The sequence below is a fragment of the Passer domesticus genome, chromosome 13 (assembly GCF_036417665.1).
Source record: "Passer domesticus isolate bPasDom1 chromosome 13, bPasDom1.hap1, whole genome shotgun sequence".
In the NCBI taxonomy this organism is placed as follows: Eukaryota; Metazoa; Chordata; class Aves; order Passeriformes; family Passeridae; genus Passer; species Passer domesticus.
In genome coordinates, this window is record NC_087486.1 from 7,788,903 (window position 1) to 7,815,180 (window position 26,278).

Here is a 26,278-nt window from a genome sequence, read left to right on the forward strand (position 1 = left end):
GATCGGGATCGGGATCGGGATCGGGATCGGGATCGGGATCGGGATCGGGATCGGGATCGGGATCGGGATCGGGATCGGGATCGGGGCCGCGCTCCCAGCTCGGTGGCGGTGCGGCCGCGGGGAGCCGGGCCCGCGGGCTCCTCAGGGAGGCTCCGGCTGCGGCCGGGGCGCCGTGCCCCGCTCGCAGTGCCGCCCTGGGTTAGCCCGGGGTGTGTTGCGGGCGCTGAGTCAGTTACTCCAGGGCGAGAGGTTTGCTTAATGTTTCCAGCTCTGCTGGTTTTGCAACCGAGAGGGGCCGGAGTTTGTTGTTCTTAAACTTAGATTTGGGTATTACATAACTCGGGGCTGGAGCGCTGAGCACGTGCGCGGGCCTCAATTCCTTTTGCCCAAGGATATGTCAGCCTAGTTGGTGAGGAGTCCAGAAGGCAACTGCTCCCTGTAACCAGAAAATGTTTTACGGCACACAGCTCCTAATGTCGTGTTTGTCCATGCCAAAGGGGCAGATTTTGCCTTCTAGATGTACAGGTAAAGCTTACACGTCTTTAAATAAAACTGAAAGTTAAGCCCTTTGCTTGTGGGCACGAAGTAACAATTACTACCTAACTTAGTGCAGTAATGCGTGCACACGTTAATGCTCCACCCTCTGTCAAATACGGCTTGTGGCTCAATTTTAATCTGCTGTTAAAACTCAGGAGTGCCCACAGCCATTTGTGAATTGAACCAGTGGAGAAACATTTTAAATGATCTGGTCTGGATCACGAAGCTTCAGATGAGCTGCTTTTAGAACACTTTTTATCCTAAATACAGTAGATCAGAATTCATCTTTAGGGATGCCTGTCTCAGCATAGGGATGCCTGTCAGTAGCCAGGGTAAGGTATGCTATACACAAACTCTCAACCACAACTTTAGGCTGAACTTTGTAAAAAAACATTCTATGAGGTCAGGGCAGTAAAGATAGTGGAGAGAGCAGGGACAGTACACTTGAAAGTGGTAATGTCCTCAGGAGAGGTTGTAGATGTTGGCTGATACAGATGCTCATCTTTATGAGAATATATTTTTATATTGTTTTCTTGTATTGAAATTTTAATAGAATGTTAGAAGCAAATAATTTTTTTATAAGATACCATAAATGATACTATGTCAGAGGAGCTTACCCCACATCCAGCAAGGGAGCTTCTTGTGATTTTTCAAGCAGCTTTGGCTTAGATTTTAAACCCCTCAGGTCTGTACCAAAAAGATGTGGTTTGTGATTACAGCCATCTGTCTGTCAGCTGAGTGCATTCCCTGAGCCTGTGCTGACAGCCTGCCTAGTGGGACAGCACCACACCTTTGTTTGAGTCACGGGGAGCCAGGGCACGCTGAGGCTGCACGGCTGAAGTGGTGATTGCCACTGCCCTGGCTCCTGCCCACCTTCTTTTTGCAGCCTTTTGTGCATGCAGCTGTGGCAGGTGACTGCAGAAATGCATCTGTGCTGAAATTACAAGTTTACAGAGCAGAACCTGAGAGTAAACTGAAATTTGCAACACTTTGGCATGGGTCTGTCAGGCTCAGCTGATGGGTATAACCTGAGTGCTCTGGATTATATATTTATAACTTCATTTTCTTGCAAGATTCACTGCCCATAACATCTGCTTTGTATTTCATCAAGTCTTGCTAAGAACGTGTCATCTCATTGGGACTTCTACATATATTTCCCTTTCCTTTCTCTTCTCTTTTTATTTCTCCAGTTCTCTTTTTTGCTTTGCTCAACCTGTCTCGTCCTTCCCTACCACTGGCACTTTGTCAGGTGTTTTCCTGTTTCTGAATAACAGTGCTTTCTTTAAAGCCATGCTCATTTCCAGCTGCCCATTTCTCCTGGTCAGGTCCCTCTCAGTCTCCCACCCTGGCAATTCCAAGCAGCTGGCAGAGCTCTCTGAGGTTCCCTTTTGGGGCCCTTTTATGTGCCATTTCCAAGAGCAGGATAACCATGTGGTTGTAAACTGCCTAAGCAGCCTGGTTTGAGACTGTGACTGGCCCAGCTAACAAAGTCATTCTTTATGCATCTAGACATCAAGGACTGAGAAATTTGAGCATATGGGTCGTTGTGATTATTTTTTGTCTCACCAGGCCCCATCATGCCACAGGTAATTTTAAAGAATTCCTCTGGGCTGTGACTTGGGTTTTCGTCTTGCTTTTCACTCCCCACTCAAAGACTGTGGTTAATCAAAGAAAAGTACACACATACCTTCTTGGGTGGTAATTCTCCCTATATGACACATTTACTGCTGAGGAAAAAAAAAAAACAAAACAAAAAAAAACCTATCATTGTTTGCTATTTTTTAATCCTGTAATTGCTATGTTTACTCATGGTGTTGACTGAAATTCCACTGGATTTTACTTGCATATGGGCCTTCTGATCTTGGGTCTAATTCTGCTGTTTTATCAAACTTACAGTTTATGCCAAGCCCTGCCTTTGCTGTCTGTTAATATGGGTTTTGTCCCATGCCCATCTTCATTATTTCCTTCTTTCTCTTGGTCATCCTCCATTTCCTCATTATTTCTCTTCTGTTGATTTTTCTAGCTTCTCTTCTAAAAAAGAAAAAAAAAAAAGAAACAACATATCATCCACTGCCTTAAAACTTAGTGTAATTTCTCTGTTTCCCACATCCTATGCCTGTCTTGTCTAAATTGATTGTAAGCATCTCAGGTCACAGACTGCCTACTCTACACCAAACACCACATTATAGGAAACTTCTGTCTGAGTTAGTCTTTATGCACAGCATAATTAAATACATTTTATTAATAATAATAACAACTATGCAAGTAATCCCATATATTTTAATGCTGGGACTGAATGTAATGGCCCAAATAAGTATGGCAAAAAGGATTCCTTATGGTACATGGAATTAAGATGAATAGAAGATGTCTTTAAGGAGGAATTGACAATATAGTTTTAAAAAAGCCTTATTTAACCAATTGCCTCTTTTAATTTGTTAGATAAAATATTTTTATTGGTTTATTCATACATTCATTTCTTCATTGTGGTAGGACCACAGTGACAACTTGTCTCTGAGCTTGGTGGCCTCAGGGATAATCCAAGCAAGCATTAGGTTAAACATTGTCTAGAACAATGAAGCAGCAAACATATGCAAGTGTTTCTGCTCTAAAGTTTAGGTGAAAGCCTGATACCTATATGCAGTATTTATGTAGAATGTCTGTATATAGATGAGGAGGAGCTTTACAGGAAGTCAGTTGTCAGCCCCAGCCTCTGCAGGCGTTCAGCAGGAGCTCATCCTGAGCCACAAGGTGGGATAAAGCAGGAAGGTGTTTGTCTGAAAGGGCAGCAGTGGGGTTCAGTTGTAGGGCTGCCAGCAAACAGGAGATGTCTTTAGAGAGTGAAACAAAAGGTACAGTGAGCTTGGAGGGAAGGGAGGAGAGTCAAGGACAGTGCTCACCAATGCTCCTGCAGGAAAAGGAAAGAAACACAGGGGAAGAAGGGACTGGGAAACCATGAAGAAACAGTGACTGGAGAAGTGAAAAGTGAGGAAAAACTAAGCTGAGACATGAGCTAGATATGCTAAATGTGACTGAAGGGCCAACAAGAGATTGGGATTGGCTTAAAATGGTTTGAGAAGCTTTCAGATAAGAGGAAGCAAAACCAACTTTGATGGGCATTTTGGGTAGAACCCAACAAGAAACAAAGAGATGTGACTGGAAGAACCTATGAGGTGGCAAGAAGGCACTTATACCAAAGGCACTTTTTTTCATGTTTTTTAAATTATAAAAGAGACAAGCATATCTCTGTGGGTGCTAGGAATCAGAGCAGACTGAATGACTAAAGCTGTGAACAAATGAAAGAGTGAGTGTTGGGAAGATCAGGAAATGAAATGGGGTGAAGTTATCAGGGCAAGTGATGGAGTTACAGAAGACATGTTGATAAGCTTTTTGTTACTGCCACTTAGAGACTTGTAGACAGAGGAAGCATGAAGAGAATATTTTATCACTTTTATTTGTACAGAAAATGGTGGGATAACAAGTAGAGGAAAACAGACAGGAAGGCTTGACAAGGGTTAAGCAGCAGCAATGAAAAGCTCACTGGGATTACAAGCGTGCAGATGAGCAGCAGAAGGAGAATTGTTTAGTTGTGAGAAGGCAGAAATCGAGGAGAGCAGGCGTGTGGGAGAGGAAGTTGCCTTGATCACAGGATTTCCGTCACTCTGCACTGCAAGAGCATGCATGGGTGGAGCAAGCAGTGAAGGTAAGCTGGTGCTGTGAGTAGGTATGGCAGCTCATCATGAAAAGAAATAAAGGAAAAAGAGCCCATGGTGGATGGAAGTTGTATGTGTGGTAAGGTATCGTTAGAACATAGCTGCTGGAGCAAAAACATTTTTCTCTACTTAACGTCAAAATGCAAACAAAGCTGAAAGATGCGCAAGCTTCATTTTTAATCAGTTTTACTAGTTGGTATTACTTGTTTAGCTTTTCTTCTCTTATTTTTATAATTCTGTTTTTCTTTCCTTTTTAACAGTCTGCAAGACATTAGTTTTTGCACTATCACAGGGCAAAGCTCTTAAATAATATTTTTCCTTAAAATGTTACTTATCTGGTGTTGCTGGGATGTAAATGCACCTGCAGCCACAACCTTTTGGTGGTATATTCCATGCCAGCTAAAAATAAATGAGACAACTAAGGTTTGTTAAACCGCTTAACAGATAAGATACAGCAGCCAGGCTATGCCCTGAGAAGTGTTCAGAATCCCAGTTGTTCATTGCACTGTAGTTATAATTTTCCTTTTTTGTTTTGTTTCTTTTCCTAAAAGCACATCCCTGGCCTACAGAAGTTACGGAAGATGCTTTGCACCAGCCTTTTAGTTATCAGAAATATTATTTCAAGTTCTGTAAAAATAAATATAATGATATTAACACGTTGTTTTAAGGTCAGGTTTATGGAATCCAATGCTTGAGAGAAACCTTGGAGATTCTACTACTGTTGAACAGCTTTGTTAGGGAGCACATGATGTTATTTTCTCTTAACGTGTGGGGCCACTTTAAATTTGTGCTTCTGCATTATTAAACCATCGTGGGAAGTGCAGCAGGAGGAAACCCGGGTAATTGGCTGCAGCTCCAGATGCAGCCGCTCGCTCATTGGAGAGAGGAGGATTCTCCCCGCACTAAAATTAGACCATCCCCGCCCTCCAGAAATGCTTCTGGAAACAGGGAGGAATTGTGGCACAGCCCGAGGAGCGGGTGGGCAGGGAGCTGTGCAGGGCCCTGCTCCCGAACCCCAGCCTCGGGCTGCGCTGCACGCGGCTTCGGGGTTCCTGCCCTGGGTGGTTAAAATAAAAATGCACACGGCAAAGAAACTGCAAGAGAACCACCTTCACAGTGAAACACACATATTAAATTCAACATTTCTTATGTAATAATAATTCTGAAGTGTTCATGCAGGCACAGGAAGCCTTTGAACTGCTAAATTTAAGCAAGGGCTGTCAGACTTGTGCTCATTGACTTGGAAAAGAAATGACTTGCTGTATTAACTCTGAACTAAACTAAAAAACTGGTGGACTCTTTCTATCAGCATTTCTTAAAAAATAAAACATGTTTATCCGTTATCTCTGTGAAATTGCAGTGTTTACAATGTCTTCAAATTAAATATTGGATAGGGTTAAAGAAAAAATGTCATGTGCCTGTGTTGGTGAAGGAAAGCCTGTATCTGAATTTGTCTTGTGTACTTGGAACCTTTACTTTTTAAGGTATATGAATACAATGTCAGTCTTCAGTTTTTAAATATATTTCAAGTTGGCTGCAAGGAAATAACTGCATATTTTTATTTCTTATTTCTATATTTATATTATTCACATTACTCATGAAAAGGATTCAGGCAAAATGGGTTTTTCTTACACTAAAACCAGCTTTTCCTGTAAATTTGCTATTCCTCACCTAACCAGGGCACATAGGGCCAGCACCTCTGGCTCCAAATCCTAGGGGATTTTTTGTCTTTCCTCCTTTGCCTTTTTCCACTCTGATACCATTAAAATTTAAGACCTGCACACTTGTGTTTTCCTTCTTTCCCCTTGTCAGTGTCACCTCAGGGGTCTGAGTGCAATGCCCAGTTTTGGCTGAACTCAGCCGCGAGCCCCAGGTGTTGCAGCACCTCGGACCGCAGTTTCATGAGAGCACGGTGCGGAGGGGACGGGCAGCGGGGCGGCGGAGGCAGCGCCGCAGTTATCGGGGCCGCTCACCGGCCCACGCCCCGATAGCGGGGCCAGCTGGCCCGGCTCCATCCGGGAGCGCCGGTAAACAAGGACGGGAGTGACACCGGGGCACCCGCGCCTGAGCGTCACGGTGGGGGGACAGTGGCTGCTGCACAGCCAATTCCTGCCGGCCGGCTGCCCCGGAGAGCCGGGGAGATAGGGGATGTGTGGGGAGCAAACGCATTGGCGCCGCGGAGGTAAAATTTGGGGAAAATCCCCAGAGAACGCGGCTCCCCAGCTCTGCTTAATGCCCAGCTCATGATGGCTTAATGCACAAAACGGTGAAGGTTTCCTATTCGTTACACCTCTTTGTGTTAAACTGAAGTGGCACCGGTAACCGCTGTAAGCCGCTCGCAGAGCTGAGAGCCACCATTAGAGAGCTGTGCCTCAGGGCAGTGCAGCTCCCGCCCCGCCGCTGCCGCTGAGGCGCGTCCGCAGGAAACCTGCCACAAACGCTGACAAATGACCTGCAACGGCTGCTGGCTTTTCCTTTATTTTTTCCCCGCCAATAAATCGCGCCACGTCTCTTCATGAGCGTTTGTTGTGAGCGCGTGGCTCCCTCAGCAGTTCTGAGCGTGAGGTGAAACCGACATAAAGCTTTTGTTGTCAGGGAGGAATGAGGATTTTGAGATGCGCCCCGGAGATCACGCCACTCCGCTCTTTACACCCACACCACACACGGAGCCCATGTCAGGGCAGCCATGGTCTCCCGTGGTGTGCGCGGAGCCCGCGGCGCTCCCGACCCTGAGGCGTGCTCCGCCTCCGCCGCCATCACCGCGCCGCTCCCGGCCGCCATCTTCGTCCCGCCCCGCCGAGGCCCGCGGGCGCCATCTTGTGCCCGGGGCCGGCCCCGCCATCGCCCGGCAACGGCGGCGGGTCCGGCGGAGCCCCGGAGGCCGGGATTGCAGAGCCTGGCCGGGCCCCAAGGCAGGTGCATTTGGGGGTTACAAGCGGACTTTGCAGCAGGGAGCAGCCAGGCAGGGCCTGCGTGTCTGGTGCAGGGCGGATTGAGAGAGCCAGGGAGCGGGGGGACACGGCGGGCAGCGGGCGAGGGAAGGGCTGCAGGTGCTGTTGTGTGGGGTTCTCTGAGGCTCTGTCAGGATCCCCCGCAGCGTCCTGCGCTCGCAGTTCTCTCTAAATGTTGAGAGAGCTGAGGGTGTTTAGCCTGGAGAAGAGAAAGTTTCATGGAAACCTTCGACCCCCTCCCAGTGCCTAAAGGGGCTCCAAAAGAGATGGAGAGGGACTTGGGCAAGGACAGGGAGAGGGGGAATGGCTTCCCATTGACAGAGGGCAGGGTTAGGTGGGATACTGGGAAGCAGTTCTTGACTTTGAGGGCGGTGAGGCCCTGGCACATACTGTCCAGTGTGGCTGTGGCTGCTGCATCCGTGGAAGTGCTCAAGGCCAGGTTGGATGGGGCTTGGAGCAACCTGGGATGGTGGAAGGTGTCCCTGCCCATAGCAGGGTGGAACTGGATGGTCTTCAGGGTCCCTCCCAACCCAAACCATTCCGTGATGAAAAAGAAGGTTACAAATAGAGATAGGTCTGTCAGAAACCCCCTCACTGGTTCCACCACTCACAGCACAATTGCCAGTGTGTCTGCTCAGTCAGAAAAACAGCACTTTGTCTGGAGCCCATAAATGCAGAAATTAAATAACCATTGAGAAATTACCCCAAGGCTTACGGTGGACCAGCTCCAAGTCATTAGTCCCACCCACAGTCCTCATGTGAGGATACAGATTTGGGGTTTGAAGGAGCCCATGGTGGATGGAGGGTGTAGGAGCACAGGGAGCCCACATCAGGGTGTGGGATAATGCCTCTCTCTCTTCATACACTTTGTGAATAACAACATTAAATTTTGGCCTTACTTTCCACAAAATGCCTCTGCACTGAAAATGGGAATGTGAACTACAGAGTGGTAGCACGTGCAGAGAAGATCTCACGTGGATTTTGTGAGGTGGGTGTGACCCTCTCTGTTCCTGGGGTTCGTGGTGAGTGTCACCATAGGTGACTGTGCAGTAGACAGATTCCAAATGTCATGTGCTGGTGTCATTGCAGTACGAAAGGGGCAAGTGAATTCTAATTTAGAAGCCAGGATGGAAGTCTTAATGCCTGAACCTCAGATTTATGTGGAAAGAACTCTGGCTATCATCAAACCAGATGTCATTAATAAAGAAGAAGAAATAGAGGATCTCATTCTCCGGTCAGGATTCCACATCATTCAGGTAACAGGCTGTGCTCCAGAGAAAATAGCCGTAGTTTATCAGTCAGAAAAAAACTTCCAGCAATCAAGCCAGTAACTAAAAGCTTGTGTGTCCAAAAATTGATTCATGTTCTTCATGTCATTTAACATTGCTGCCAGATTCTGTGAGGAGATGCTTTTTGGTGCATGGGATGGAACAGAGCAGACCAACTATTTCGCTGACCACAGGAAAACACAGACTTTATTAATAAACTCAAATTCAGCAAATGTATGGAGCAGATGTGTGAGCTTTCCAAGGCAGCTCTTTGGAGAGTGTGTCATTCAGATCTCACAAGATTTTGTGCAGTGTGCAAGTTAGATATTAGATCATTAATTGAAGATATTAGTGATATAATAGATATTAGAGAATTAATTGAATTCGATAGCTGGCCAGTTGCAGCCTCACTAATTTTTTGTTTCCATTGTTTTTACGGAAAATAGCTTTTGTGAATATTGAAATGAGCTCATGAATATTCAAAGTGCCCGGCCGGGCGGCCGCTGGGGGGCGCTGCGCCCTCGCGCCTGTGGGCGGCCGGGCCCCTCCGCCTCCTGCCCGCAAAGTCTCGTTTTGTTTCGTGTTTTTCGCTTCCTCCGTAACCTTTCTGGTTGTTTTATTTATGTTTTAATATTTATTTATATTAATAAATATATATTTTTAATATATATTTCTTTATGGATCTCTTGGAGCTACTCCAGAAGAGGTCATGAGGATGCTCCCCTGGGCTGGAGCCCCCCTGCTCCGGAGGCAGGCTGGGAGAGCTGTGCTTGTTCATCCTGTAGAAGAAAAGGCACCAGGGGGACCTGAGAGCCCCTTCCAGTGCCTGAAGGAGCTCCAGAGAACTGGAGAGGGACTTTGGACAAGGCCACGGAGTGGTGGGACAACGGAGAATGGCATCCTACTGCCAGAGGGCAGGCTTAGATGGGATATTGGGAAGAAATTCTTCCCCATGAGGGTGGTGAGGCCCTGGCACAGACTGCCCAGACAAGCTATGGCTGCTCCATCCCTGGAAGTGTCCAAGACCAGGTTTGGGGTTTGAGCAACCTGGTCTAGTGGAAGGTGTCCCAGTCTGTGGCAGGGGGTTTGAAACAAGATGATTTTTAAGACACCTTTCAATGCAAACCATTCCATGTTTCTGTTGATTCAATACGTATCAGAAGATGAGATAAAACACATTATTTATTTATTTAATTGCATTGTGTTAGTAGAGTCTTCTGATGTCTGCAGTGACTTTTGACACCAAAATTATTAGGACTCTTGAGTATGTGGAACTCTCATGTTATACAAGTTTGAGCTCGAAGAATGTACTTTAAATTTTTTTTCTTGGCTGTGGTTTCTGATAACTTCCCAAAGTTGTCCTGATCCTGGCCACCTGCAGGTTAGGCAGCTATTGGGAGAGTCACAAAGCACTGAATGAAAAATAGAACAATTGCGTAATTAACAGTGTGGGCTGGAGAGAAACTTGTTTAAAAGTAGAACATTATGCTGTAGCAGCTGAGTAATAAAATACTGCCCTTGTAATGCTCTTCACTTCTCCTGTACAGTGCTCTGTCATCTGGCAGCTAGAAATTGCTGAAGTTTGCCTGGGCTAAAATCACATCTTACTCAAATGGGCTGTTTCTTTAATTAACTTGGAAAACTTTTGCTCTTTGTTACTCTCAGTCTAGAAGAGGATCCTATCTGGCTGAACCAGAGGAATTTCAGAAGTTACCCTGTGTTCTGCATTTGAAGATACGACTGCAGGAGAGGATATTCTGCCTTTAATGCTCTAACCTGTTTCAATGTAGCAAGCCATTTTAATTATCTTTTTTTTTTCTTCTGCATTTTATAGAAAAGGAAGCTCCAGTTAAGCCCAGAGCAATGTAGCAACTTCTATGCAGAACAATTTGGAAAAGTGTTTTTTCCTAATTTAACAGCCTATATGAGTTCTGGTCCTATAGTTGCTATGGTTCTTGCTAGAAATTGTGCAGTCTCTTACTGGAAGGAATTGCTGGGACCATCCAACAGCCTGAGAGCTAGGATAACTCACCCTTCCAGGTAACTAACTCACTGACAGGCCTTGGACAAGTCAGTAGGATTATTTTGTCATTCTTTGGATTGAGACCAGAATTCCTTTTTTTTCATAATTTGTTTGTACAGTACAGACACAGGCTTCTTATCTCTTCAGTTTTGTGCAACAGCTTTTCACTGCTGGTTTTTAGTATGCAAAGTTCATCTATTTTATGGGGAATGCTGAGTGTATGAACATTAAGTTTTAGGTAGCTACTTGTTATGTTTAAAACAAAAGCAAACCAGTGTCTTGTTAATTAGTCCATATCTATTGCTTTTCTGTGCTCTCAGGCTGCAGAGACTTGGAAGGGATTTGCAGTTGCCCTCCAAGCAGTTATTTCCCTTGTTTTCAGCTTAAGAGCACTCTTTGGGACTGATGAGCTGAGGAATGGGCTCCACGGCAGTCTCAGCATCTCCTCAGCAGAGAAGGAAATTCGATTCATATTTCCAGAAGGTAAAATGGTGCAGTTGGTTCACTGCCAGTCCTGGGCAGGATGGAGTTCTTCCCTGTCCTGCCCTGACTCCAGATACAACTGATGAGGAGAGGTTGGGTTTGTTTGCTTTACAGGATTGTGGGTCTCTTTATGTGTAAGCTGACATTTTCTGCTATGAAAGGCTTACCAAAAATCTGTCTGAAGAGCCAGTGTATTTACAGAGATTGCTTCCAGTTTTCAAATTCTGCTCTGGTAACTGGAGCAGTCAAAGCTGGTAAATGAGGAGAAACAGGAAGCTGTTATACTCCAGGAGGTGTTTCTGGCACAGTCAGCCTTGGTTGACTTGACAAGATTGACTCTTTCCTTGGATTGAGGCGGAATAATTGCTATTCAGAAGCAGCTGGAGGCTCACATGACAGTGCCATTCCAAAGTTAAGGGCCAGAGAAAAGGGCCTTAGAACCTGGAAAGGCTGCCAGAGGATCTCTGGTTTGTAATGTAGCAGGATTTGCTCTTTGACAGAAAGATGCAAGTGAAACTGCTAGAATAAAGTCTGCTGATACTTTTTGTCAGCTGTATCAGTGAGTTTAATAAAAGATGTTGCAGTTCCTTACAAACCTTACCCATTGTGTAAACCATGTCTCTTCTCACCCTGACAATCAGAGCAAGACTAAGGGTGAGATTTTTAGGGTCTTCAGAAACCAGCTCCACACTGGAAGAAGAAAGTGCTAAACATGGGATATACTGTTTCTCTTCTGCACCAAATTAATCTTCGAGGATTCAGGTTTTCCCCAGATGATCTGATTTCCTCCCTTTTCATAATAGCCTATAATTAGTAAAATTACCTCAGGGACACAGTAAAGAAGTTTAGGGAGTTTCTTTGCAGTTTGTTGTGGGAGAAGCTATAAAACCCATGATGTACTATTAACTTACTAAGGAAAAGAGCAGCTCACATATAAACAACCTTTGAAAGAATGTTTGGTTAAATCACTCTAGAGGCTGCTTTCTAACACCTGTGGTTCTCCTTGCAGCAATCTTGGAGCCAGTTCCCACTGGCCAGAGGGCTCGGGATTACCTGAACCTGTATGTGAAGCCCACGCTGCTGGCAGGGCTCACTGCCCTGTGCAAAGAGAAGCCAGCAGACCCCATGGTACGTGCAGGGTGCAGCCCTGGGACCCAGTCACTTGCTTTAGGAGCTCCCTGTTCCTAGCAGAACGGCTCTGTGGGTGAAGAGCCGGGCTGTTTTAGCTGTCAGCTGATTGGCTACTCTAACATTCGGTTTCAAGAAGTTGATTTGTTTGTTAGAGATGACACAAGAGTGTGTTTTAGTGCCTAAACAAAACCAGTTTTCTTACATCTGCAAAAACATGGTTAATGTATCTTTGTGTTCTTAAAACTCCAGTCATTCACACCAGTACTTATTTAAGCGTGCAGATAATTAATCTGTGCAACAACTTGCTGGCAGTTGTGGATTTGCATCATTATCACATTTATAATCAATATTGCATTTTTCTAAAGGATACTTTTCAGAAAAAAGGGCCTTAAAAATCACTTGGGGGTGTTCCTATGAGCTGTGTGATACACATGAGGCCATGTTTAATGTACCTTGATTATTCCAGCTTTGTAACCTGTTTACTTTATCTGTGTCTGGCACTGTTACCATAGAAATCTAGAAAACAGAGATGGAGTCCACTCCTTTGCCCAAAGGCCAAACCAGTTGTATCTGTTCCTAACAAATGTGTGTCTGGCCTGTGGTTTAGCACTCCAAATGATGGAGAATCTACAGTCTCCCCAGGCATTCTGTTTCAGTGCTTAATTATACTTGTTAAAAGCTTTCACTAAAAGATAGCCTAAATCTCCTGGCTCCAACTTTAAGCCCATTACCTTTTTTCCCCCTTTTACTATCCTCAAAAGACATTGGAGACAATGTAATATCTTTTCTCTTTTTTTTTTTAAGCAACCTATTGCATATTTGAAAAGTATTCCTATTTTCTTTCCCTTCAGTCTTCTCTTTACTATATTAAATACTGATTTTTTTTTTTGCATGTTGTATCTAATTAATTTATTTTGGCTTCCAGTTAATCTGCATTCTTAGCACAGTTTTCTAGTCAGTTACGAGGTATCTAATAGTGACTTAATCGAGGCAACGCTTTCCTTCCTTGCTTGCAGGAAAGCTGTATGAAGCAGTGTCAGCAGCTTTGCTAAAAACGTTCTCTTTGCACCTTCTTTGTTGTCCATAATGTCTGTGACCTTGTAACAGAAGGCAACTAGTGCTGATTTTATACTGCTTCAGAAATAGATATTGCCTATTGCTTTTCAGTTTGTTTTCTGCTAGGTGGCTTACAGGGAGACTGTTGGGTTGTTTTTTTTTCCAGTATCCTTTTCTTCTTTCCTCTCCTTTTGCAGATGGCATCAGAAAGTGTCTGTGCACTCAGAAATACTTGCTGTCAGCACAGAGGTTGTCTCATCCAGTTCCTTAAGTGACAGGATACATTTATTTGGTTCAAATGATTTGAGGATTTCTTTTTTTCTAAAGTAGTTTTCCTGAGGGGTTTTGTGTTTTGGGCTGTTTTGTTTGTTTTCCATTTCTGTCTCGGGTTCTTACGACTGTGCTGTTGCTTTACCTGTCCTAGTGCTCTGCTTGGCTCTCCCTTTGCAAACCTTTTATTCGTGGTAGTAAAAGCAGAGTGTTGCTTACCTTCCCTGTCTGCCGTTCTGTCAGCTCTTCGCAGTGTGCTATGAAGTTTGTTGTTCTCAGCATTCCAGAAACCAGTCGTCAACAGCCTTGTGAAGTAAATAAGGATGTGTTAAAAACTTTGCTTTACAAGTGGAGAAATCGAGGCAAAAGGTTAATTTGCCTAAGGCCAGGCCCAGAGTGGCAGATGGAATTAGGGCTCAAGGCATTCCTGCCGCCCACATTCTCATTTATGCAGCGTGCTGGAAAACTTAAAAGATGAATTTCAAAAAGTAACCATGATTTGGTTTTACGTCTCAGGTACTGTAAGGTGATTCAGCGCAGAAGGCTGGCACTCTTAATGAATGATTACTGGATGAAGTATCTCTGAGTGTTGTCAGCAGTAATATTTCATTAAGCAGTTTCATGCATATTGTGCAGCAGCATTCCAAAACAGAGCTGGCTGAATTATTTGAAGTATGGCTCAAATGGTCTTATATTTTCACAAAGATAAACATTGCCAGGACAAGTTGTCTTCTAAAGGTCATGGTGCATTGTTCAAAAGCAGTATAGGCTGTGAAGATTTAACAGAACATTTTTAAAAACCACATCATCTGCATGTCCATTTCTTTCTAAAAGAGCTGAATTTTGCAGCACAGTAGGAGAATATCTCTAGCAGAGGTTTCAAATAATGCTTTTATGTATAATATTTATATATTATGCTTTTATAATATTCTTCTATGAACTTAATAGAAAGCAACAGAAAGCTGAAAACATTTATGTTTTGTTCTTTTTGTTCACAGATTTGGCTTGCTGACTGGCTGATTGAACACAATCCTAATAAACCTAAGCTGCAATATCGCATCTCTCAGAGACAGCATTGGCAGTGAGAGCTTGGTGGAAGCCATCTCACCCATTCCAATTTATAGATGTGTATTGTCATTTTTGGTGTGTCCTTTGACTGTATAAGCAATACTGTCTAAAGTAAATGCATTTGTCATAACTGCTTGTGTCCTCATGGGATAAATAACCCTACACTTAACCAGATGCAGTGGTTCTAGTACCTTCTCTACTGACAAAGTGAATGTAGAATTACACAATAAATTTATGCCATTGGGTGGTAAGACAGTGTTGTCAGTGGGTGTGACTTACTGCTTTTGCCCACATTTTTCTTAGTTTGGCAGTGTGGGAGAACAAAATCATTCACAGCAGTGTGGATTCCCCAATGAAATCCACCTGGCCTGTGCTTTGCGAAGCCAAGGGTTGTGTTTCAGCAATTTTTTAGCATAAATGCAGTTATGAAGGGAGGTACTTGGATATAATGTAGAAAACAATTACTGGAGGCATATTAGCAACTTTGGAATTTTAATTGCTGATTACATCACCCAGCTAAGGTTGTCCTTGAAGATGATTCACTTAAGTCTGATGTATTTTGTCAGAATATAATTCGAAGGACTTATTTGAAGGTACATTCAATGCACCTTTCCCATTTTGGTGCAAAAGGCTCAGGGACTATGAATAACGGGATGTATTTTAGTCAAGGACTAAGGTTGTCTTCCAACATTTGTTTGCAATAAAGGTGCTTAATTGGAACAGCTCACCTTAAGAGTGTTTTCTGTGTTCTCCTGCTCCTAAACATACACAAATTTCTGTTTTCCTCAAACTTTTTGTATGTTCTGTTGAAGAATTTCACAAGAGTGCTCTTCCACAGGCAATGGCTTAATCCCGTGCTATTGCCTTTTATGAAGTAACTAAACTGTTTTTTGGGGATGTGGGGCTTTTTAATTTTCTTCAAAGAGCTGTACTTACGCTGTTAACTTCAAGCTTTGTGTCTTATGGTTTGACTGGCTATAATGAAGAAAACAGTGTAATTTTCATAACTGAAATAAGAGCATGCTTGACGAATACTAAACAAACAAGCAATTTCATAATTTGTTTCATGAAAAAACTTGCTTCCCCAATTTGTGTAATTATGAGAAACATAAGTCATTTTTCTGTAACATCAAACTTTGTTGAAGTGAATTGTTTATCCTCTCAGTGGAACAAGCCACTATTGCCAGCCCAGATAATAAACATTTAGAAACTGGCCCCTACAGTACCAAGACCTAAAAATCTTGGGACTGCCAAGATAAGGAAAAAAAAGAAAGCTCAAACCCTCAAATAATGAAGAATAAAAGTATGAGGTGGTTAGAAATACAGTAAACGGATCTGTTTTCAAGCAGTTTATTCTGCCTATAATTATTGTCCCCATATGTGTCTGATTTCTCCAATTACAGGATGGTTGTGCTTTGTGGTTTTTTGTCAGCCAAATAAAAAAATGGATTTTCTGAAGATGCCAGAAACTAAAATTCGGTGAATTCACAAGGCATTCCCCTGTATTTTGTTAGTTACTATGATATTTGTGTGCTTATTTTGATGTGCTACTGTTTGACAATAAATACATCCTTAATGTTCCTGCTGGAGTTTTCAGTTTTGCTTTTGTGCCAGAGCTGCGTTATGTTGGATGAGAGTAGGTGGGTCCTTACCCGGGGGCGGGAGAAAGGACAAGGGCAGCTGGTGTTGCAAATGTCACCTTTGTCACCCACACAATACAGACTCTCATTCAGGTGTTCATCTATCATGGAATTATTCTCTAATGTTGGAGCTAACACCTTCAATTTTACTGACTGGTGTTTGCTTCCATTTCCCTAAGGAAAAGGTGGAAAGAGAGAAGGTGCCTTTATCCCATGGGTGCCATCCTGACTCGCTGTGTCCCTGCACACAGGACAAGTATTGATCAGCAGATGTCACAGCTGAGATCCTGAGGAGCCTGCATTAATGGGAGGGATGTGGGCAGAGGGTCAGTCCCGGGAATGAGGAGTGGCTGAGCAGCCTGATCCCGTGGGGGGAGCTGTGACACCACAAGAGAGGCTGCTGGGCCATGTGCTGCTACATTTCTTATGGACTTCAGGTTTTTTATTTAGCCCAGAGTGGTACAGGCTTGGCCAGGGTTATAAATCTGTAGCACAGAAAATGTAGCTTTGGAGAAAAAGCCCTGATTGACTGAAAGATGTGTTCCCATTCGATGTCAGCAGGGTGAGATATTCTCTGTGGGAACGAGTGACCTGTCCTCTCCCTCTGTCAAGTCAAAAACTAATTACCTTGCCTTTTGAGTTCTATTGGGCATTTTTAACTTAGAGGGAGTTCATTTTAGTTTTACTGCCTGAGTGCTGGAATAGAGCTATGTCCATAAAATGAGCAGTTCTGCTTCCCATAATTCTGTTTTTTCAACAGAATTCCTCCTGGAACTTTGCTTATCATATGCTTGCTATCACCTGCTCTGGAAGTTGTTCTTGGAACTATACAGATTGAGCTAGTCTTGAAGTATGTGACTGTTCAGCCTTCGTGTCTCACAAGGGATTTATTATCTTCAGGAAGAGTTAACCTGCCAGGAGCCTTGGACATACTTTAAAGATGGCAGAAGCCTCAGTCAAAGGCAGTTTTCCATTGCCTGCATCTATCAGAGCATTCCAGCGTGCCAAGCTTCCGAAATGAGTCACTGGCCAGAGCTTGGGACTGTCATTCACGAGATTTAAGATTGTTTCATGGAGATTTGCAAACCCCTGCTTTCCTCATGTAGGAAAAGAAGAGAAGATTTATGTTTATTCCTTCATTTAAGCTATTAATCCTGACCATCCTTTAAACAACAGTTGATGAGGGTCAGTGTTCATTCATTCAGTCAGAGTATTCAGATCAAGATGATTTGTGTTCTGCACAGTAAATGTTGGCTATTTTTGATGGTACCCAACAACAGCTCATCCTCTGAAAATGAGAGTGGTTCTTCAGTTTCCTTAAAAAAAAAAACAAAATCAGAAGACAAATATTTTTTTGTTGGAAAGACTTTTTGCACATCATAAAAAGATCATCATAAAGAGGTAACTTGCAATTGTTTTTGCAGTGCTGTTTCATTTTAGTAGCTTTGTCATTGGACTAGAAATAGGACTTCAGCCCTCTCTACTCAAAGCAAAGCTGTTTTGCTTTACTCAAGCAGACTTGGCACAAGCCAGCGTGGCAGTGTCACAGAACCATCACAGCAAAGAGGTGCTTCCTGGTTCTGCTGCTAGTGAAACAGGAAAACCTGCTGCTTTAGATAGTCCATCAAGAGCAGCTGCCTGCACCCAGAAACCTCCCCTGGTGTGGATGAGCTCCCCCGGGTGTGGAGCGTGTCAGCAGCGTGACTGATGTGTGCAGTCTCCTTGGGGGGATGCCTGTCAAATCATTGTCATGCTGCCTCCTGCCAAGGCAGCATGGGGACACTGCCAAAGCTCAGGGGAGAGCTTTTTGTTGGTCTTCTGAGCCAGAAATGAGGTATTGTTGTGAGACGGAGCAGTTGGTGGGAGAAGAAGGCAGTTTGCAGACAAGTGGGTGAATGATACTCTAATAATGGTAACACTGAAGGATTGAGAATTCAGTTCAGTGCTTGTGAGTGTTTTGGGGCTGAGGGAGGCAATGCTTTCTCACAAAGATCTTCATGCAGTGCCTTGCTGTGTGTGCTTACACTTGTCTAGTGTGGCATCAAGTTTTGTCCCTTGAGAACCCCATCTTGCTTAGCTGTGGTGCTATTCTGAAGCATGATTATTAAAATAATAAAACAAAAACACAGCTCTGATACCATGTCTGCAACTTGATTACCATCATATTTAATTTACTGAAAAGTCTTTTCACCTGGGATCTGAGTCAGCCTGGATGGATCTTGTTTGGCCAGAGAGAAAAGGCAGTTGGGTGCAGTCTATCAGCTGCAGACTGCCTGAGCGAGTAATCACGTGTGAACTCAGCCTAAATTCCAGGGAATTTTTATGTGCAAGAACCTAATTTGGCTCTAAATTCTCCTGGCTTTAGTAAACTACTCTACAAACCACCCATGCTTCTTTATCATCTCTTTATAATCAATGCTAAACCTCTCATTTCCTTGCTAGGAGACAGTTGTGTTTTTGTCATGCTTCCAGAATCTGCACGGATTGTCAGGTTAGGAAATTCTGCTTTGTCAAAAGCAACATCTTACTGCTCTGCTGGCTGGTGGTTCTTATCTCTCTTAGGTGCTGTAAAGTGTTTTCTCGCTGGGTGGCATTCCTGGTGCCGTGAGAATGAGGCAGTGTTTTGTCCATGTTTAGTTTTGTGCCAGGCCTGGTGTCTCTGTGTGAGAAAATTCCCAGGAGTGTTTAACGGACGCGTGCGGACAAATCTCCTGCACGCCCCATAAAGCACTTTACCATGGGCCACTATAAAGCAGTCATTACAGAGCAGTGTTTAAACTTCTGAGATTAACACAGTCTCTCAATTGCACTTACTTATTTTTATAATGTGTAATTTAGCAACTGAACTGTGAAAAGTTATGGCATAGCAAGGTCTTCTTAAAAACAGTGGTTTCAACTGTGCTTTTAGGTGCCTTCATTGCAAATCCAGAGCAATTCCTTTCTGTTCGTTAAAGGAGAGAGGGGAAATGGGATCGTTTCTGGGAGCTGCTCGGATGGAATATGTGCATCTGAAATGTATTGACAAGTGTTGGCATGGCACATTTCCCACATTTATGGAATGCAAAGAGCTTGTGCCTGATTTCTCAGGAGGCAGACTTGGACAATGCTGTTCCCTGCATGCAGAACACTTTGGCAGTTGCCATTTTGCTCAGGGAGTTGTGCAATGGTGTTTTTGCCTGGATGAAGAAAGTTTGATCAAACCTCTGTTTGGAAACCAGATGCTTTTTCTGTGGCCAACACACATCTAGATAGCCATGAGATCCTTCCCTGCTAGTTACCACTTCCAACTGAACTATCCCACGAGGCTGTTTCAGAATACTTGTTTTCTTCCCAGCTCTTCCATGTAAATATACTGAATTGACCAGCAAAGTTTTGACCGTGACTGTCTTTGTTTTGCAAAGTTCTCTTGTAAACAGGCTCTGTGGGGCTTCCCCAAATAGCCCCATCAGTGCAACTGAATGGGAGCAACAAAGGCATAGGAAATGAAATGTCCATTCCTTTTCTTATTCATGTAAATGATAGTTTATCATACGGTTTATTAGCTTCATATAGTCAGGATCTGTGATGGTTCTTAAGCCTTTTATTGCTTTTTTTTCTCCTTTAATGAGCTGCAATAAAGCATTGCCTTACCAGAGTGCCTACCCAGCGCTGAGGCATTTTCCAATCTTATTATTGGTATTAATTAGTCATTACCCATCACAGCACAGAGCAGCCATGATATATCTTAACCAGTTGTTCTGTCTCTCTGCAAAATGTTCCTTTTTAAGGTGATTTGGGATTCTTGGAATGAACAATTTCAAGTCATCCATAAACATGGTTTTAATAATGATATCTGATTTCTTTGTCATATCTCTCCTCAGTGGATGGGCAATGATGTACAAAGGAACTGGCAGTACACAGGTGGTGCAAGTGTGAAGGTAAGGAATGGAGATGTGAAAAGACTCCTTGGGTCCTCTCTTGGAGCAGCAAGAAGATCTAGAATCACAGAACCATGGAAAATGGGGGCAAATGGTTACTGCATGTGCTCTGTGAATGTGCCTGCTTGGAGGTAGGGATGAGGAATTTGACACCTGTGTTCTCAAGGTCTGCCAGTGGTTTGGTGCTTGGATCACTTGGCATCTTACGTGTTGAATCATTTCTTTGGAGGCTTTTCTACCTGAATATGGGTAGAGGGTTTCTCTCTGTGGTTTCAGGTTTTAATGAAGACAGCTCTATCACTGCAGTAATGCTGTTGCAAGTCTGTTAATCACTTCTGGACTTCATAAAGCAGTCATCAAAAATTAGCAGTCAGTTTTTTTCATCTCCGGGAGTGGAAACAAGCAGAGCTGGCGCAGCTGTGAAGCTGTGTATGGAATTAGCAGGTTTGAGCACAGCTCCTAGGTGGGAGTAATTCCTCTCCAGGGTACAGATGAGTCTGTGGCTGGGAGGATCCGTGCTCCTCTGCCCCAGCTGCACCTCCAACAGTTTTCTTCTGTTTTCTGTTCAGTTTTGTTGTCTACAGCCACCAAAGGTAATGGAAATCACACGGAGTTTGCTGACACTGTGTTTAGAGCTGTGCACAGAACTGACAGAGAAAAGGCCAAATGAGGACGTGTGATCCTCTGCTCTGTCTTCCTCTGTTCCAACAACACAGAAATGAAATGATTCCCTAAACCAGGACATCCACCTTTCAGATACTCTGACTGAGCTCCTCTCAGCCCAGCCATGATCACAGCTTCAGGAGGACTGGCCTGAGCACAGAGAGCAAAGGCTGACAGAAAATTAAAATTTGTAACTACTTTTATTCTGCTCCAACTGTCGGGTTCCTTTCTAGGTACAAACAGTTGATATGACTTTCATCACCTGACATGAGGGAAAAGGTGTAAGGTATATTTTTAAGTTGAACTATTTTATGTGTGCTTTTAGAGATTTGCTGCAGAAGATGGTGTTTGGTCATGTCCTTGGGTCCTGTCATCTGGTTTAATTCTACTGCGGTGAATTCTGACAGATTATATTCATTTGGATATGACCTGAGATTGTGACATCCTGATAGTATAAACTGGCAGCTTTTGATTTTCATTCCCTTGTACTGACAAGAAACTGGATCTTTATTTATCTATCTATCCAGTTCCAATGAAAATCAATAGTTTCATTGTCACCTAGTATTACTTTACAATTCTGCTACAAGTTTTTTTTTAAGGTTGAGAAAGTTTAAATACAGAATAATTTTCATTTGTGTGTACCAACCCCTCCCCTGGATGTGAAATGGCTGTATTTGGTGCCAGGGGAGTTTTCCAAATATACAGTATGTCTTTTATGTGCCCACATGTGTACCATTAAAGGGTTTCTGCTAATGGAGGCTGTAGAATTTCCATGCTGGTCCAGAGGTGACACATTACTGATGAGAATTTGCTTATTTTTTATAGAAAAAACTGTCTTCCAAAAGTTTTGGCTTCCCTTGGTCTGTAGTGCCAGGGGAGCATGTTGAGGCATGCCCTTTTCTCTTTGCTTTCAACAACAATGGGAATTCTTCAGTTAAGTATAAAAAATGGAAATTTCCTTTCTTTTTGCCCCTCTCAAGTATATTTAGGTAACTGAAGCACATTCACACTTGGAGAGATGGGGCTGTTTTGCAAGGGAAAACCAAAACATTCCAGTGCAGCTAATATTGCAGCTCCTCTAGTGTCTTAAGTTCAGGCCACAGCAGGAGGTGCAGATATCCAAGGGGAATGCAGTAACTTTTTGGATCTTTTCTTTGGAAGAAATAATAAGATGAGTCACAATTAACCCATTCAGCAAAGTTAGTAAGGCTCTGGGGGATGAGAGAAGAAATGGGATGTTCTTAGTTCTGATGGTTTTCTCTACAGAAGATAAACCTTTCCTCTTACATCCCTTCAGGTCTAATCAATACATTTGTCTTCATCACTGCAGGCAGCATAAATTTGCTTCTTTTCTTACAACCTTCTCTTATACATCCCTCCTTGAGATGTCCAAGCCTGATGTGATGATTGTGCTTTGATTATCTTGCTCTGGCAAACCAATGGGCTCCACTCTCCAGGAGAGAAGGGCTCTCCAGGGCAAGTGTCAGAATGCTGGCACAAAGTATTTTGTTCCTCTTACATGATTAATGTGGAAGGAGTGTTTTTAAGTAGTTTGTAATTTGTCACAGTGAGACTTGCAATGGAAAACATGCCATAGCAGAGGCAGCCAGGGCCATAAAGTGCTGTTGTTGGGAAGTGAGGACTGTCCTAACACAGGTGATGTCTCCAGGGGGTGTATTCCCCAAGGACTGGTGGGTGGATTAGCAGTCAAACCTTTGAGGAGCAGGGTGAAAGCCAACATGTCCATGGTGACAGGGGCACAGCTGGAATTAAGAAGGATGACTAGCACATTCAAACCTTTTTTAAAGGATTTCGGTTGTTTTTTCTCCAATGATCTTTGCTGGTTTCATTTATTTAGCTGTCTGGAGAGTTTGTGTCTTTCAGGCAGCAGAGAAGTGTCTGCCCTGGTGTCTGAGGAAATGAGGCTTTGTGTTTGGTGCCTCACAGAGGGAGCTGCACACGGGTGCCACGGGTGACAGGGAATGTCCCCTTGCTCTCTGCCTGTCTCTGGCACTCGAGTGCTTGTGGAGCTCATCTCAGCAGAGCTTTGCTGCTTTCTGCTTTCCTTTTTCCAGCCTCTGAGCCTTGATGTCACCACGTGGCTTTGAAAAGAAATGGCTTGAAGGGGCCTGTGCAAAAAGTCATCCATCCTTCAAAATGCAGGTCAGGGTGGTGTTTGTTCAAGGAGTAGCACTGAAGGTCAATTCTGTTATTCCATGACTCCTTAGTTGATATGTTTTCCCAAAGGCCAGTAATCTCCAAGGAAGAGATGTCCTGTCTGGGAAAATAAACCAAGACATATAAATTGCTTTAATGGGATGCTCTAGTACATTTATATCTTCTTAAAAGGAAGCTAAACCACATGCATGAGATGATAGATGAGTTTATTTTCACATGTGGATTTAATAACCTACCAAGATGTAGCTGCATATTTAGTGCCCGAAGTCATCTCCAGGAAAATAGTTCCCTGGGGTGAGGTCAGTGTCTGCTTACAGCCAAGAGAATGAGTTGAAGGGGTTTGTCAGTGGTTAGCTTGGTTGGGAGGCAGGATAGTTTATATGATACTGAACTAATCAGGGTGATGTGGAAATTAATTTTATCTTCTGCACAGGACAGAGAGAGTGGAAGTGCCCCTGAGACCATCTGGGGTTTAAAACTCTGAGGAGCTGGAAGGAGCTGGCTGCCACTCTGTTCTCTTTGTAGCACTGTTTGTTACTCTTCCCAAATATTTATTGGATCATAGTCGTAATTAAATTTGTGCTGAAAATGTACAGAGCACTCTGTACTTAGTGTAACATGAAACCAAAGATCCTCTACACTGAAGCAGTACAGTGGCAGGTCTTGGCCACAACAGCCCCCTTTGGAATGGGAGATAATCCAAGAGACTTCTCTGTTGATATGGCACTTGCAGAGTTAAAGCACAGGAAATTGTGAATTTTGGCTCCATCCTGTTTGACCATTTACACTATCTCCCCATCAATGTACCTGGCCTGGTCCTGGGAGATTGGATGGTGTCTGGATACGAGAGGTACAATTTAGTGCTCCCAACTGCTTGAGAGGGACTGCACAGTGATTTGTGAGCTCTCTGGTGATGGGTGAGATAAAGCTCTGCCTCCACCCTGGCCAGAGCTGGGCCAGGCTCCCCAGCACACCTTGGAGCTGGAGCTGAGTGCAGGCTGTGCCCTGACCATTCCTGAATTCCACGTTCAGCTCTCATGGCCTGTGCTAGATGAGAGAAAGAAATCAATGTGCTGCAGTCAAAAGCATACAGATATTTCTCAGGGAATTCTAATAGCAGGTTGGTTGGTAAAACAGAGGCTGAACCTGGGATGACAGCCCCTCACACCCTGTGGGGAAAAGCCCATGGGACAAGCAAGAAACAGGAGAGTGACGCAGTCCAGGCTGGGAAGCACAACTGTGCTTGCCCTGGGATAAATCTCATTAACTTTAGCACATCAAAGCATAAATGTATTGTCTTACTCCTGGACTCAAGCTGGCTTGAGCAAAGCCATCCTTGGAATCTCTTCCCAGCACTCCTGTCCAGGAGTGGCTGGTGCTCCTGTGCCAGCAGAGATGTCCCCGGGAGCCACATCTGCAGCCTGCCCCTGACTGGAATTACCTGCTCTCCAGACACCTGTGGTGCAGCTGTAATGCTGGGAATGCTGGCACCTCGGGAGGTATTCAGGACTGAGTTAATTTAATTATTCTCCTGCTCATTGGCTTCAAAATCCACTTAGGGAGGAGGTGCCTTGTCCCTATCACCACTGATGGCAGCCAGCCAGCAGAAGTCTGCCTGGCAGCAGTGGGAATGAAGAGCTGGGCCAGAGCAGGTTTAGCTTCAAGGCACTGGGCAAAAGGGAGAGAAATAGAAATCACTGCCTTTAAAACTGCTGACTCTGCTCTTGATGGATGATCCCCTGGAAGTGTCAGGCCAGGAGCCACAGCTCTGTGAGATAGAGAAGCCTGTGGAATTGAGAAGAAATGTGAGAAGAAGAAATGTGCCCAGGCTTGATCTGAGTCAATAAAGAAAGTCCCACTAAGATCAGAACCCAACATTTCAGAGCAGGCACCTCATCAGAGCCCAGCTGGGTGCTGGTAGCCAGGCCAGATGGGACAGGCAGTGCAGCCATGGTCCCAAGCAGAGCTTGCAACCAGCAAACTCAGCCCATGCATGGCCCGAGTTTGAGCCCAAGTGAGGTAACCCTTGTGCCTCTCCCCACTGTTTTACAGTCTTTCCACTGAGCTCATCATTACCATCTTTTATGGCATCCCATGTGCTGTTGAAAGCATCAGAGGAGGAAATGAAGGGCCCTTTACTGTCCAGGCTCTGTGCTCACATGTCCCCTGACGAGCTATTCTCTCCTGGCCGTGCCCACAAGGGTCTTCAATTAATATTGCATGGGACACTGAAGAAAGAATAGATAGAGAAAGAAAAAGAATAGCTAAAATACTATTAGAGATCTCCCTGTCTATTTCCCATCACGTCCTACTGCTTGTACAGCTCTGCTGTTCCATTCTATGACAGATTTAGGCTTAGTCTCTTTCATTTTCTGGCTCTAACTCACTCTGTCCCACATGATTGCAACTCCTCTTTGCATCCTGACTGCATTTGGTGAGCATTTCTGTGCTGTGGCCATCAGTCTCTGCTCCATCAATCTCTGCTCCTTATTTCACTTAGCATTACCACCACCTCCCTCTCCTTGCCTCTCTGTGTTTTGGACCCTCTGGGAGGAATGAGCGTGGGTCCAAGAGCCCAATGAGTGTGGGTCCTGGTGCACACTTTAAAACGGTCTTTTCTAATCTCCAGGAGTGTTTGGATCAAGTCCACTTTGTCAGAGAGAGCTCTTGTGTGAAACTGTCCCAGCAGCCACCTCTAGAGATACATAATTGTTTAATTAGGGAGCACCTCATCCTTCTTGTTCATAAAATATCAACCACTCTGTGTGTTTCTAAAGGGGGTACGGGATAGAAGAGCAAAAGAGAAGGAAAGAAGGAATTAGTTTTGAAAGTGCATTGCCAGTCACATTTATCTGATTTTCTCTAATCTGTCAATCTTCCGTTATATGGCTGAACTCCTTGGGGCTTGTTTGAAAAGGGGGAATTTACTGCACTGTAAGCCAGCAGTGATTTGCAAAGTGGATTGTATCCTAGGAGAGAGCAGGGAACCAGAAAAAGAGGTGGGGAGCTTGTGATTCCCCCAGCAGAGGTGTAAATACACTGTACATTACCAGCTCCCTCCCAGCCACCCCGGGGGCCTTTTTGGAGGGGATGAACCTGCTCAGTGTCCACCTCTTATACCATGTGGCCATACCAGAAATATGGACCAGCAAGTGGGCCATAAACTGACACCCTGGCTCTCTGTACACCTCCTTCTCCCTGGGGAAACCTTTGGAACCTTTCCCAGTAGAGCTGTGCTTGATGAGGGCTCCTGGCTGGAAGTGCAGGATGAATTCCCTCTGAATATGCAGCATTCCATGGGAAGCACGGGCTCTCCAGCCAGGGAAAGCAGATGCGGCTGATCCCAGCAGACAGTTCTTGTAGGTGTCCTCCCCAGCTGAGAA

The 26,278-nt window shown here is 44.2% G+C and overlaps 1 protein-coding gene and 2 long non-coding RNA genes across 6 annotated transcripts; 2 read left to right on the forward strand and 1 right to left on the reverse strand.

Moving 5' to 3' along the window:
- The first annotated feature begins 21 nt into the window (after positions 1-21).
- LOC135280047 (uncharacterized) lies at positions 22-4,901 on the forward strand. Its single transcript, XR_010347128.1, has 3 exons — positions 22-525; positions 3,998-4,237; positions 4,799-4,901. It is a non-coding gene; the product is annotated as an uncharacterized LOC135280047 (long non-coding RNA).
- On the reverse strand, positions 2,019-4,003 carry LOC135280048 (uncharacterized). The gene is made up of 2 exons (XR_010347129.1): positions 2,432-4,003; positions 2,019-2,264 (listed from the first exon to the last, which is right to left on the reverse strand). It is a non-coding gene; the product is annotated as an uncharacterized LOC135280048 (long non-coding RNA).
- A 2,141-nt stretch (positions 4,902-7,042) lies between the features above and the next one.
- Positions 7,043-16,078, forward strand: NME5 (NME/NM23 family member 5). Of its 4 annotated transcripts, none has more exons than XM_064387671.1 (7): positions 7,043-7,159; positions 8,144-8,186; positions 8,288-8,454; positions 10,301-10,506; positions 10,872-10,972; positions 11,982-12,100; positions 14,428-16,078. In XM_064387671.1, the coding sequence occupies exons 3-7, from the start codon at positions 8,326-8,328 to the stop codon at positions 14,512-14,514; spliced, it is 642 nt and encodes a 213-aa protein (XP_064243741.1). In that variant the 5' UTR covers positions 7,043-7,159; positions 8,144-8,186; positions 8,288-8,325; the 3' UTR covers positions 14,515-16,078. The 4 variants fall into 4 exon arrangements, with proteins under 4 accessions (XP_064243741.1, XP_064243743.1, XP_064243742.1 ...); XM_064387673.1 differs by having other exon boundaries at positions 7,055-7,163; XM_064387672.1 differs by having other exon boundaries at positions 7,078-7,159; positions 8,110-8,186.
- The last annotated feature ends 10,200 nt before the right edge of the window (positions 16,079-26,278 follow it).

Bases quoted from the DNA above. Each gene is read 5' to 3' on its own strand.
- NME5 (XM_064387671.1), top strand. From the start codon at position 8,326: ATGGAAGTCTTAATGCCTGAACCTCAGATTTATGTGGAAAGAACTCTG. The intron at 10,973-11,981 runs GTAAAATGGTGC...TTCTCCTTGCAG, and splicing joins TCGATTCATATTTCCAGAAG to CAATCTTGGAGCCAGTTCCC. The intron at 12,101-14,427 runs GTACGTGCAGGG...TTTTGTTCACAG, and splicing joins AGAAGCCAGCAGACCCCATG to ATTTGGCTTGCTGACTGGCT.